Genomic DNA, 13916 nt, shown 5'->3' with positions numbered 1-13916 from the left:
TGTTGTTAGTGAACTACTCGACCACTGTTCATGAGCACCGACTGGGTGCCAGGCAGTGCTGTCAGCAGGGTGGCTGCCCAGATCCACTCCCAGCCTTCCTGAAGCTTACATTCTGACCGGCTAGGTAGACACCGAACACGTAGTCGGATAACTGACTCTTAGAGGAATGGCACCTCGTGACGAGAGCTATGAAGGAGAGAGAAAGTAGGCTAGGGAGGCCTGCAGCAGGGGAGAGGGGCAGAGCCCTAGAGCATTCTGAGTACTAACAGATTCCTGGGGAAGTCTGGCATCCTAGGAAGAGTGGTCTGGAAGCAGCCTTCTTTAGTGAGGTATCAGTTATTAAGCATATTAAGCTGGTCTGTCAAAGGAGGGCATAGTCTGCTTTCTACAACTCTGGGTAGGCTAGGTATGGATTTTTGTACTGGGGATTTTGTACTGGGGACAAGGTGGTATTTAGCACCATGTGAGGTTGATGCGGTGGAGGGCAGCGCTGTTTGCTTTAAACGTACAGTGTGGGAGATGGGGATGGGGGACATTAGAGGCACCCCTGCTGTCTTTTTCTCTCCCCGACAAGTGTGTATGCTCTGTGCACACTTGTCCAGGAGTCAGTTAACAGGTAAGAACTGCTTTATAAAGGAAGCCCCCCATTTTCTGCCTGACTTTCCAACTCCTAATAGGAAAGGGTTGATGTAGCACTTTGTGCTAGAGATGGTGTGGGTGGGGAAGCTGTCCCCAGCACCTTGAATTGGGAGTCTGGGGTCCCCTGCAGCCCTCTGAACTCTGGCTGTACCCGTAAGAGGAGTGCGGGGGGGTTACCATGACACCTGCCCCCAGTGCCCTTCCTCATTGCTTCCACACCCCTGGGCACTCCTTTTTTCCCCTTGGAGGTCTCACTGCAGCAAACAGGCAGATGGGGGAAGCGTGTAAGATTATGTAGGGAAGGGGAGGAATTTTCCACTACTAATAATAATAACAACAGCAAGAATAATGATACTTGTCATGTTGGCAGCACTTGCCAGTTTGCCAAGTGCATTCACACTTGTGGGCTCCTCAGTTTCCAGAGGTGGGGCGTCGTGACACTGGTGTTCCAGTTCCCAGCCTTTGTCACTGCCCCCACGTTCAAGCAAGCCGCTTTTTTTTTTTTAACAGCTACAAGCCCATTGAGGTGTCCAGGCCTTTATTTAAGCATAGCTTCCCATGAATGCGCCCCCCACAAATGCTCTCTCTATGCTCCTGTTGGTTGCAGTTTCAACAAGCACCCCCACCACGTCTGTGAAACTTTCTTAAAAACTCTTCAACTCTTCAACTGTCCAGGTAAGAAGAGGTCTCAGAGACAATCCAGTTCAACCCAGAGAGAAAGAGGGTGGGCTAAGGTCACACGGCTTGTCAGGCTCAGAGCCAGGGATGGGACACCCATGCGGGCACCCACAGGCATTCCTGCAGCTCCTCCTCCTGACACCCTGGGTAGTTGCACACACTTCTGTCTCCTGGGGCTTCTCAGCGTGTGAACAGTAGGGGCTTAACCCGCCCTGTTGTTTTCAAGAGTGTGACTTGTTAACTCTATTCTACCCTTGGTGGAGGGGGTTGGGATGGGGTGAGAGGAGCTTCCCTTCCTCAGGAGTCCTTTTCGGGATCTTTCATAAAGTTAAGGCTCCGAGTGTATGAAAACTCTGGTTTCACACACTGGAGGCAACTCAAGTCCGGGACATAAGTCCCCCTAGCAGACCCCTAGCAGCCCGGGCACAGGAGGCACCTGTCCACACATTGCCTGGTCTTCGGCCCCCAGCTTCTCCCTTCCTCCTCGCCCCCACACTCCTCGGCCCGGCCCAACCCGCTAGTCTCTGCCTCCCCTTCTCGGGCTTTTAGATCGCGCGGTTCTCCCCTTACCGCCCTGCAAAGCAACAAGTGTGGGCGCCGCGTTTCTTCTTACCCCGGCCTCGGTCCATGGCGCCGGCGATAGCGCAGCAGGGCTCGGTGCCTCCGGCGGGCCTGGCAGCGGTCGGCGCGGCACTCTGCAGTCCGGCCCCGGCCCCGCGGGAGCGCCCTCCGCGCGTCCCCTCCCCCGACAGGATGCTCGCCCGGCGCCCCCGCCCGCCCGCGCCCGCCCCTGCGCTCGGCTCCCGGAATAGACCCGGAGCCCGCCTGGCCCCCTGGGCCGCGGGTGTCCCTTATCCCCACACACCCTTGCCACGCCCTGCTTTTCACAAGTCCTGGCGCCCCTCTGTGGAGGGGCTACTAGAGGACCTACATGCCGGTTCACGCTTCCCTTCATGCCCGTACCCGCGCGCATCCCACTCCTGCCCAGACCAAGGCACTGTTGAGCTCTGCTTGCATTCCGCTGGTGACGAGAAGCTTACTACCGCACTTCTAGCCGGGTCCATTTTCAGATTGTCCAAACTGTTAGAATATGTTTTTTAACAGTAGAGTCAGAAATCTCTGCCTGCTGCCGCCACACATTTCGTGTCTTTGGGTTTATCTTCTTCATTAAACATGTCTTTCCTGAGCACCTTCTAGAGCCAGACAGTGGACCAGACACTATGCCAATAATGGTGTAAAAGAGGAGTGGAATAATAAAGATCTTTTAAAAATGACCTAGGAAAAGGAGAGAAAGGATTGGTAAAAGGTGGGCAGTGGCTTGGGACACATTAAACTTTTGAGGTTCCCAGTGTACTGAATCTTGAAGAATGCCAACATGGAGTGTTAAAAATTGTGGAAATGAACACATTTTTAGCATATAAGGGCAATGCAACGTTAAGTGTGCTCTTCCTTAAATAATTACAGGATGTAGAGAAATATTGCTATGACCAGCAGCAGCAGTGTGGTCAGGAATGGGATTTAAGTTTAAAGCTGTATGAAGAATGTCAGCATCTTCTGTCTTTTTGGTGTGTCTCTGTGAAAGTAGGTCCAAACCGATTATAGTGAAATGTCTAAGGCCAAAAGTGAACTCAAGGCTTAATTCTTCTTCTAAATACTTCTCCTCCCCAAGATAGGCCAGACCACAGTTTGAAGTTTTGGCTAGGCCACTCCTTTACATAGAACATTCTAGCATTGGGACCATCTTGTGCAAAGGCTCAAGGAAGGACCTGGGAAAGAGCATCCTGCCTTTTCCTGGACTGGTAATATTTCCTCCATTGCTTTGATAGGCAAGTTGAAATTAGTTAGCCCTTGCTTCACCAAATTGCATCAGTAGTTTGTTTAATATATCTGTGTGTGAGCCCAGAGGAAATATGGTGTAGTGGAAAAACAATGGGATTGAAGCCTGAAAACTTGTGTTTGAGCTCTTGCTCTGCTGCTTACAAAATGTGTAACTTTAAGCCTATGAAGCTTGCTTGCTCATCTGTGCTATGGGAAAACTCATACTGACCTCGCAAGGTTTTGGGGAGGGCAAATGACATGATGGTACAAACCCACTTTGTAAACCATAAATAGCTATAAAAATGTGAGCCATTATTATTTTCCAAGTTCCTCTTTGTTCTTGCCCACTTTTCCAGTTTGAAAAGGTCAGTTTAAATTCTAAAGCAGACAACCAACAATTTATAAGTGAATTAACTTCTAAAAGTTCACTGTTTTAATTCTGAAACACTTGAAAACAAGGCTATAAATTGTAGTTAAGTTCCCAGTCTAGCTCATTTACTACTTTAAAAAACACAATATTTCATTTGAAGTAAATTTTAAAAATGTATAAAATGCAGCTATTGCTGGAACAGATGGAGGGCTTAGAACTTTTAGAAGCTTTAAGAAACTTTTAGACTCTGGAAGTTTATCAGAGAATTGGAACAGAAGAATAAAAGCTAAGGGGAATTTATATGCAGATATGAAATGCTATATGGAATGAGATTAACTGAGCTAGGAAAGATGTAAAATGGGAAATGTGGGCTAGGAAAGATGTAAAAATGGGGTCTAGGAAAAATGTAAAAATGGGAAAACATAATCTGTGCAGTTTTCCTAAGGATTAACAGTAAAGAAGTAGCTGTGAAGATGTAGTGGTTCTGGTTTAATAATTACCCACAGTGCCCAGTAGGTGGCACTGTTGACTAAATTGACTACAGCTTGGTTGCTGTTGGGGAACTGAATGGAGTGGATGAGAAGGCTGTTTGTGGCTTTAGAACAAGGAATAACTACATATTTTTTTCTGTACTTTTCCTTTACATAGGCCCATAGACACCATTAAAAACTACCCCTATTTTTGATTAGTCTACTTAGCAATATTTGTTGCATTGTGTGCCAATTTCTATTGGGAGAACTACTTCCCTGTGGCTCAGACAGTAAAGTGTCTGTCTGCAATGCAGGAGACCCAGGTTCGATCCCTGGGTCGGAAAGATCCCCTGGAGAAGGAAATGGCAATCCACTCCAGTACTCTTGCTTGGAAAATTCCATGGATGGAGGAGCCTGGTGGGTTATAGTCCATGGGGTCGCAAAGAGTCGGAGACGACTGAGTGACTTCACTTTCAATGCTAAGTAGAAATGATCTCCATCGTTTATGAGTTTCCAATCTAGTAGAGGAGGTAAATATGCATAAAATAATTTAATTAAAAATTATTATGTGATAAGTACCAGAGGAAATATAAAGCTCTCTTGGAATTCAGTAAGATGAAGCAGGAATTTCTTACTGATCATGGAGACAATAGTGGATGACAGACACTTGGGGAGCTTGTAATGAGGAGATAACATTACAGACAGAGAAAACAGTGAGATCAAAGACATAGAGATAGAAAACTGCAGGATGTGTCTGCAAAGCAGTTTGGCTTGGCCAGATTATAGGGTATCGGGTGGGCGGTGCTGGAATGGGGATGGAGGTTGTGGGTGCCTTTGCCTGGTTTTCTCCTCCCCTTTCCCCTTCCCTTTGTGAATGCAGTTCTCTGGAAAGGATTTTTAGGATCTGCCTCATATATTCCCTTTTCTTATTGCTGTAGTAAGTTTTCCAGGTTTGCCTGGTGCTTGTCTAAAGAAGTCTGTGTTAAGAGTTCTAGCTCTGTAAAAAGATATCAAATTTGGTCCCACTGAACAATTCCAGGAAAAAAGCTTTCAGCTCCCACATGCTCTTAGTCTTGTGAAAACAACTGATAATCCCCATTCTCATTCTTAGCTTATCAGGTGGAACTGGGAAGCCCAAGGAAAGAAAAATTTAGAGGCTAAATGTTCTTTGTCCCAGTGAGAGAAACATACTTTAGCTTTTTAATCTATCACTTTGCCTCTAGGTCTGCTTCCATCATGGCTACCACAGCGACCATTCCATGGTTCTAGTCAGATCCCCCTTAAAAGTATTTGATGGCTTTCCTTTGCTGTCAGTGCAGAGTTCAGATTCCGCATTATAGTATCTGGGGTACATTCCTCTCTAAGCTCCAGCCCGCCATTCCACAGAGTAGTGATCTCAGGAGACCCTGGGAAAAGTAAAAAAAACCACCAATTGGGGTTCAGATCTGGATTCTTGAACTGACTCTGTTACTATGTTACTCTCAGTTCTTCCATTGGGTCAGTTCAGTTCAGTCGCTCAGTCATGTCTGACACTTTGCGACCCCATGAATTGCAGCACGCCAGGCCTCCCTGTCCATCACCAACTCCTGGAGTTCACTCAGACTCACGCCCATCGAGTCGGTGATGCCATCCAGCCATCTCATCCTCTGTCGTCTCCTTCTCCTCCTGCCCCCAATCCCTCCCAGCATCAGAGTCTTTTCCAATGAGTCAACCCTTCGCATGAGGTGGCCAAAGTACTGGAGTTTCAGCTTTAGCATCATTCCTTCCAAAGAAATCCCAGGGCTGATCTCCTTCAGGTTGGACTGGTTGGATCTCCTTGCAGTCCAAGGGACTCTCAAGAGTCTTCTCCAACACCACAGTTCAAAAGCATCAATTCTTCAGTGCTCAGCCTTCTTCACAGTCCAACTCTCACATCCATACATGACCACAGGAAAAACCATAGCCTTGACTAGACGGACCTTTGTTGGCAAAGTAATGTCTCTGCTTTTCAATATGCTATCTAGGTTGGTCATAACTTTCCTTCCAAGGAGTAAGCGTCTTTTAATTTCACGGCTGCAGTCACCATCTGCAGTGATTTTGGAGCCCCCCAGAATAAAGTCTGACACTGTTTCCACTGTTTCCCTATCTATTTCCCATGAAGTGATGGGACCGGATGCCATGATCTTCGTTTTCTGAATGTTGAGCTTTAAGCCAACTTTTTCACTCTCCACTTTCACTTTCATCAAGAGACTTTTTAGTTCCTCTTCACTTTCTGCCATAAGGGTGGTGTCATCTGCATGTCTGAGGTTATTGATATTTCTCCCGTCATCAGTGTTTAAATTCCTACTTCTCTCTTTATCTCTTCTTGGCCCCCTAGACTGCAAGCACTATGCAAGTGGGTTTTGTGTCTTACTTGTTGTTAGATCCCTACAGCCTAGCACAGTGTCTGAAAACTATTAAGTGGTAGCAAGTATTGTCAGGTGTCAGTGAATAAATGCTCTAGGACTCAGGAGGTTTCTATTAATGTGGGTGTCTTGGGGGGTGATCTCCTTTATCCTCTGAGATTGTTTATTTGCTTATTTATTTGTAGAGGAAAATGAGATAGCAGTGACGTGTTCTGGGAGCATTGCCTCTCTGCTTCCCTTCCCACTGCCTGCCACTGTGGACATGCAGCCCAATCCATGGGGCTTCTCATTGGCTCAGGGCCCCACTCCCAAACTCATTTGTGCAGGGTGAGCCCCAGAGCCCCTTGCTTGAGTGTCTGCCCAGTGCTGGTCGCTGGATGAAAACCTCTCTTGTTCCACTCAGCACAATGTCACCATTATAGCCCCTATCCAGGGAAATCACACATGGCTGTTGGTCCACCCTGGGCCCCAGAAAGCAGATAGAGGTCTGAGTGGTGGCTACTGGGGAAGGAGAGTTTCATGGCTGGATGAACACCTCTTCTTTTGTTGCACTTTCTGGTTTTTGTTCCAAGGCACCAGGCTCCTACCTGCACCCAGGCCACCGTTTGGTGTCAGCTGTCACAGAGCCCAGAGCACTGTTGTGTCTGCTGGAAAAGGAGCATTTGTTCTTGTGCCCCAGTGCTGCACATCCCCACCCCTAGGATCCTTCAGGAAAAGAGCACCCTTGGCTCCTTAAGTGAGGCTCACAGGCAGAATTACCCTCAGGACCAGTCACGGGAGGTGTGTATGTGAGCCGACCAGCTGGAAAAGCACAGCACTCTTGTTCCATCTGAATGCCAGGAGCCAGCAACTCAGTGCAGTGTGGCCAGCTCTTCAGACTTTTCAGGAAAACCCAGGAATCCAGATTTCAGCTTTTGATTTTAAAATGTTGGTAAATAAGTCCAATTGTTTTAAAACATTGCAGGGGCCAACTAAAATACCCCTGTGGGCTTAAAACTGGCATACAGGAACCCTGAGAAAAACTGTGGGCCCATGAAGACTTCTAGAGAGTCTGTCCAGCTGGGTGCCTCTATCTGGGGGCCAAGGTGATGCCCATCCTTTAACCCTGCAGCAGGGACTAACTCTCTTTTGAAAGGGTGCACTGTCTTCCCCCTCTTCATCTCTAGCATGCAGGCTGATGCCAGGGTGCAGAGTGCAAAGTGCAAAGTGAATTTCTTAACCTTGGAACTAGAAGAACTTTAGAGCTGAGAGGAGCCCAGGACTTTAGCCAGGCTGGTCCCTTTGTTTGTCCAATGAGGACTGAAGCCAAAAGGGGAAGAAAGCTTGCCTGGAATCACAAAAGATCTCAGAGGCAGAATTGGGGAGTGGTGCCAATGGCTTTAGACTTCTGTGACATACAGCTGTGAAACCTTGAATGGATTATGTATTAAGGGCTGTTTCCTCATCTGTAAAATGAGGATGAAAGTAGTACCCAGAGGATTAAGTGAAGTTTGTAAAGTGCTTAGTGTAAAAGTACAAGTTATTGTAATCAATGTGCATTTCCTCTGGAGACATTGTCAGATGCTTATGGAAATATTAAGGAACACTGAACTCTCAGCCGCACATCCAGGCTGCCCCCTGCAGGGAGTTTTGTGTAAGCCAGACCATTGGAAATGGGGTAAATTCTGCCAGCTTCTTCCTTCCCTGTGGGGACACCTGATACCCTCGGATACGAGGACTATGGCGCTTTCAGCTCCTGTTACCCACAGGGTCTGAGAAGGGGTAGCAATTTGTAGTTATGTTTTTAAAAATTAAATAGTGCTGTTACTTTGTCAGAAGGACGAATTGCTTTCTCCTGATTCAATTAGGCAAGACCTGAGTCTTGGGCACATTTCTTTTGTATGACAATAAAGTCTTTATCCAAAGGAGGGCTTTGGGAGCAAGAAGGCCTTTGGTCCAGGTCCTACAAGCACTTTTCATGACTGAGGCACGTTTTGACTCCTCACAAGTGCTTCCCTAGAGAGTCACATGGCCTATCTCTTGTTCCTGCAGGAGCCGATATAGGCACTACTGAAACTGGGATCGCGTGATTTCCCTAACACGGCAAAGCTGACGTTATTAATTCACTCTGGGAGCCAGTGTGTTTGTCACAACTCCTTTGATGCAAGTGATATAATAACAACTCAAACCAGCTAAAACCAGAAAAGGAATTAATAAATTATTAACTCAGAAGGTAACTGGGGATTTGAAAGGTGAAGTTGGATTTAAGATAAGCTCAGATTCAGGAACACAAAGCGATTGCTACTTTCTTTCCATCTCCTGACTCCACCCTCCTCTGTTCAGTTTTCATCTTCCGGTGGTGTCTCAATCTGTGGCAAAAAGGCCCCAAGGCTCGAGGTCTGCACACCTTTACTGCTGGTGGGAATTCAGGTAAGGGCAACGCACCTGATCTAAGAATGAGGGAGATGCTGAGAAACCACCCCCCCCCCTCCCCCGCCCTTGCAGCCAGGTACTGTGCCTGAAGCACATCATTCAGTCCTTACCATCTAATGAAATAAGTGCTGTTTGTCCTGTCTTGAAAGTCTCATTTCATGTGGTGTATTAGTTTGCTATTGTTGTTGTAACAAAATACCACAGACTGGGTGGCTTAAACAATGGGAATTTATTTTCTTCTGGTTCTGGAGGCTAGAAGTCCCCAAGCCAGGTGTCAGCAGTTACTCTCCTCTGAGGCTTTTCCCCTTGGCTTGCAGGTGGTGACCCTCCTGCTGCCTCATCACATGGTCTTTCCTCTGTGTACCTACATTCCTGGCATCTCTCCCTCTGTCCTTCTTATAAGGACACCAGTCAGATTGGAATCGGGCCCATCCTCCTGCCTCATTTTGACTTATCACCTCTTTCGAGGCTCTATCTCAAATACAGCCATATTCTGGGGAACTGGGGGTTAGGGCTTCAACATATAAATTGCGGGGGGATACACTTGAGCCCATAACCCTCCAGGTAAATGGAGAGGCTGAGGTTTGTACTCAGGGAGGCGGAGTCTAGCCGTGGTGCTGTCATGTTCCTGCCACAGGTCACAGTGGTGCCCAAGTAGGCAAGTCCTCACAACCCAGAGCAGCAGAGAGAGGGATGGGTCCAGTGAAAGCCGTAGCAAACAGGAAGTCCTTGGACATGATGTCCTGGGAACAGGCTGGTGCAATATGCGAGTTTTGGCTCCCTGAGGTGGGGTGGGGTTAACTCGGCCCTGCTTGATTGTCAGAGTACTTGTGTTTTCTTTTCCCTGAAGCATCTTCAGATTTTTTTTCCTTTGGTTCCCTAAAGAACAGTCATCATGAAGAGACTGAGGGGATACATGTCTTTCCTCTGCTCTCACTTATGTCAAAGGGAACAATAATTTGCAAAGTGTGGAATTCAGGCTCGTGGTGAATATGTAAGGTAGGTTTAGATGTGACTCGGGCCAACATATTTGGAGAGTTATGAATTGATCTGAATTTGTATTAAAAGCATAAAGTTGGTCCTTATTTGATACTGATAAAAAGAAAAGTCAGGAGTGAATCAATTGAAAGAAAAGTATCACATAAATAGCATTAAGTAAATATTAATAAATGATGAAAATTGTGGAGGTGGTGTTTGAGTGACTGAAATTTGAGAAACACTAGGACAGTTTCCCCCAAGGAGGAAGCACTTTTGGACATGGGCATAGATGTCACCTTAATTTTTTGACCTGATTCATCTGTACATTTGGCCCTCATTTACCTCAAGGACTAACCATGGGCGCGACTGCAGGCCTTTGGTTTTTCTGCCTGTGCTCCTGTGCCAAAAATCACATTGGAGGCCAGGTGAAGAGGCATGTGGATGCTTGGGTGATAGAGGCCAGCCCTAGTCATCACGGTTTCTGGATTTTATTTATTTAGTCTTTATTTGCTCTAGGGCTTCTGAATAGCTTCGCAGTGGCTCACAGCTCTGTACGTAAAAGCAGATGTTTATCACGATGTGATCAAGAGTTTTAGCAACTTGACATCTGATGTGGAATGAAGTATTTAAAATTTAATTACACATGGGGCATTAACAGAGTTGGCGTAACTCTGCAAACTCACTTCATAATTGCTGTGAATTTTAGCAGTGCTTTGTTGCCCTTGAATTCCAAGCCCTTCTCCACATTTGGCTCTGTTCAGTGGCCAGCTGCAGCTGCTGACACCATCCACAGCCGGTCCTCGGGTTTCCGCACCAGGTGCCTCGTGAGGACGAACAGCTCTGGGCACAGGAGAGCTGGCGGCTTGTCTTGTTCTGCTCAATGCTCAGTGGGCCTGTTTCTGTGGCTGCAAAATGCAGCCATTGCCTTGTCTTTAAGCTCTAACTTTCTGTGATTTCTGTGGCCCCTAGTTTGAGTTCTGCTTTATTAATGTAAGGTTGCCCTCCAGTGTCCAGAGAAGTCATGTGCACAGGGAAAGGGCTCCCTTCTAGAACTTGAGGAAGTCAGACACAAAATGTTGCCATCCCTGTCCAAAATAGAAAGATGGTTTAAAGCAGCACTTCTCAAACTTCACTATGTGTGTGAAGCGCCCGGCGGTCTTATTAAAATATGGGTTTGGATTGGGTAGGTTGGGAGTGGAGCCTGAGATTCTGCATTTGTCACAAGCTCCCTGGTGACTCCAGTGCTGCTGGTTGGAGCCACACTTTGAGTAGCTAGACTTAGAACTTCTATTTCTCCCTGCTTCTGGTAGGTACAGCCACAGTGCAAGCCAGACGATCTTCACGCAGCCTGCGTGACTGCGAGGTGTCCTTCCAGGCCTGTTGCATATTCTGGTCTCTGCCTGCCCTCCAGCTCCCCTTCCTTTGCGTCTCTCCCTTGTAGTTTAGTTCTAGATACATCAAGCTCTTAGTCACCTCAGTGCCTTTACATACACTGCTCTCTGTGCCTAAAACGCTTTTCCCTTGGGCACTTCGTTGTCATCCTTCAGTCAGAGCACTGCTCTGTCTTCTTCTCTTTTTCTGTTCACTTGTTTACAGTCTTGTTTCCTCTTTAAGACTAGAGCTACATGAGAGTTCACACCTGACCTGCACACAGTTGTGTCCTTAGTGCTCCTGCCTCACAGCAGATGCTCCATAAACAAATATTTTCTGAGTGTGTGTGTAGCAAGGAAACATTCTTGAGTTTCCTTTTATACATTTTAGCCACCTGTCTCAAGGGGCTATGATGGGGGTGATACTTAGAGGAATCATAGAATGAGAAGTCAGGAAAGGAGCTCCTTTTAAGCCACATCTCATCATCATAGACGTTAAAACGTGAAAAAAAAGTTTATATCTTAGAATGGATATAATAAAGTAACGTTTTTTACTTATGTCACAAAAAGAACTTCATAGAACTTCTTGTAAGGTGCATTGTGATTCTCTGAGGGAGAGAGTGACTGTGGTTGAAACCCTGTGATTGCTTAACCCAGAGGCTATTCTCCGTCTGCCCTGTCTTTCTTCTTTACCAGCAGGGCATCAGCCTCCCACTATTGAGTCTGAAATGCAAAAAGCAGATAGCAGCTGTTTTTGCTTCAAGGGCATGGGCCTATTTTGTAGCTCTGCCAGCAGAACCTGCAGAGAAGCCTACTGAGGACTTCTGGGAAGGTTTGTCTGCTTAAAAGAGACACACAGAGGGAAATTTCTGTCCTGTTTCTCAGTGTGATTGTGGGAGGACATGAGGATTCACACCTGAGGATGGTGGAGTGGAGCAATGCCAAGAATCTGGGCTCCCAGCAGTATCACTGAGCTGCTGAATCGACTAGCCCTGCACCTGGGACCTCTTTCTAGTTGGCAAGGTAATGTGTTCTCATTGTTAAAGCCACTTTTAAGAAGGTACTTAAAAAAAATACATATTTATTTAGCTGCATCAGTTCTTAGTTGCAGCATGCAGGATCTTCATTGTATCATCGGGGATCTTCGTTGTGGTGCAGATTCTCTAGTTCTGGGGTGTGGGCTTTTGAGCATGTGGGTTCAGTGCTTGCGGCACTCAGGCTTAGTTGCTCTGAGGCATATGGGATCTTACTTCCCCAATCAGGGATCAAACCTGCATCCCCTGCATTGCAGGGTGGATTCTTAACCACTGGACCATCAGGGACATCCCTAAGAAGGTACTCTTTACTTGCAACTGAAAGCATCCTACCTGATAAGAGTGGTTGAACTGATTTCTTCAGTCAGAGAGGTAGGAATTGGCTCCTGGCACCGCCACAGTTATTATGCATCCTCTTTAACGCTGCTTCCTCCTCATGAGATGCAGGTAAGAATAATGACACCTCTTGGGTTGTTAACAGAGGCCTAAATGAGATGATGGGCGGAAAGTCCTTAGCATAGAACTTGGCACATTTCATCAGCTACACTCCAATACAAAATAAAAAGTTTAGTAATAAAAAAGAACTTGGCGTACTCTTGGTACTTAATAATGAGGAACTATTACTATGATTATTAAATTGAAGTATAGTTGGTTTACAATATTGTGTTTTGGGTGTATAGCAAAGTTATTCAATTATATATAATATATTATTTTTTATTCAGATTATTTTTCATTATTGGTTATTACAAGGTATTAAAGTTGTTCCCTGTGTCATACAGTAAATCTTTGTTCCTTATCTATTTTATGTAAAATATGTGTCTATTAATCCCAAACTACTCATTTATTTTTCCCCCAACTCCCTTTCCCTTTTGATAAGCTTAGGTGTTTTTTAAAATTATATTTGTGAGTCTGTTTCTGTTCTGTAAATAGATTCATTTGTATTATTTTTTATATTTCATATATAAGTGATATAATATTTGTCTTTGAGTTACCTCACATGTTGTGATATTCTCTAGGTCCCTCTGTGTTGCTGCAATGGGCAACATTTCATTCTCTTTTATGACCGAGTAATATTCCATTGCGTTTATGCACCACATCTTTTTTGTCCATTCCTCTGTCTACGGACACTTAGGTTGCCTCGTGTCTATGGCGCTGCAGTGAACACTGGGCGCATGTGCTTTTGTGAATTGTGGTTTTCTCTGGATATATGCCCAGGAGTGGGATTGCAGGTCATATGGTGATTCCACATTTAGTTTTTAAGGAACCTCCATACTGTTCTCTATCGTGACTGTGCCAGTTAACATTTGCAGCGACAGTATAAGAGGGTTCCCTCTTCTCCATGCTATCTCCAGTGTTTATTATTTATAGATTTTTTTAAAATTTTATTTTATTTTTAAATTTTACATAATTGTATTAGTTTTGCCAAATATCAAAATGAATCCGCCACAGGTATATATGTGTTCCCCATCCTGAACCCTCCTCCCTCCTCCCTCCCTATACCATCCCTCTGGGTCGTCCCAGTGCACCAGCCCCAAGCATCCAGTATCGTGCATCGAACCTGGACTGGCAACTCATTTCATACATGATATTTTACATGTTTCAATGCCATTCTCCCAAATCTTCCCACCCTCTCCCTCTCCCACAGAGTCCATAAGACTGTTCTATACATCAGTGTCTCTTTTGCTGTCTCGTACACAGGGTTATTGTTACCATCTTTCTAAATTCCATATATATGCGTTAGTATACTGTATTGGTGTTTTTCT

At 45.8% G+C, this 13916-nt stretch overlaps 1 protein-coding gene and 2 long non-coding RNA genes across 4 annotated transcripts in view; 2 read left to right on the top strand and 1 right to left on the bottom strand.

Moving 5' to 3' along the window:
• AFAP1L1 (actin filament associated protein 1 like 1) overlaps positions 1 to 2059 on the bottom strand; it is a 74883-nt gene extending 72824 nt beyond the window's left edge. The window contains exon 1 of the mRNA XM_055557940.1: positions 1931 to 2059. Within this exon, the coding sequence (XP_055413915.1) occupies positions 1931 to 1946 (16 nt within the window). The 5' untranslated portion in view covers positions 1947 to 2059. The remainder of the gene's footprint in view (positions 1 to 1930) is intronic.
• The window catches only part of LOC129635223 (uncharacterized), a 118392-nt gene that overhangs the window by 74885 nt on the left and 29591 nt on the right, over positions 1 to 13916 (top strand). The window lies entirely within an intron of this gene.
• Positions 12009 to 13916, top strand: part of LOC129635246 (uncharacterized) — a 23310-nt gene continuing 21402 nt past the window's right edge. Inside the window, exon 1 of the long non-coding RNA XR_008706180.1 lies at positions 12009 to 12142. This is a non-coding gene — a long non-coding RNA (uncharacterized LOC129635246). The remainder of the gene's footprint in view (positions 12143 to 13916) is intronic.

Source organism: Bubalus kerabau, chromosome 1 (genome assembly GCF_029407905.1).
Source record: "Bubalus kerabau isolate K-KA32 ecotype Philippines breed swamp buffalo chromosome 1, PCC_UOA_SB_1v2, whole genome shotgun sequence".
In the NCBI taxonomy this organism is placed as follows: domain Eukaryota; kingdom Metazoa; phylum Chordata; class Mammalia; order Artiodactyla; family Bovidae; genus Bubalus; species Bubalus kerabau.
Note: the sequence above shows the minus strand (reverse complement) of the source record. Positions and strands in the feature narration are given on the sequence as shown.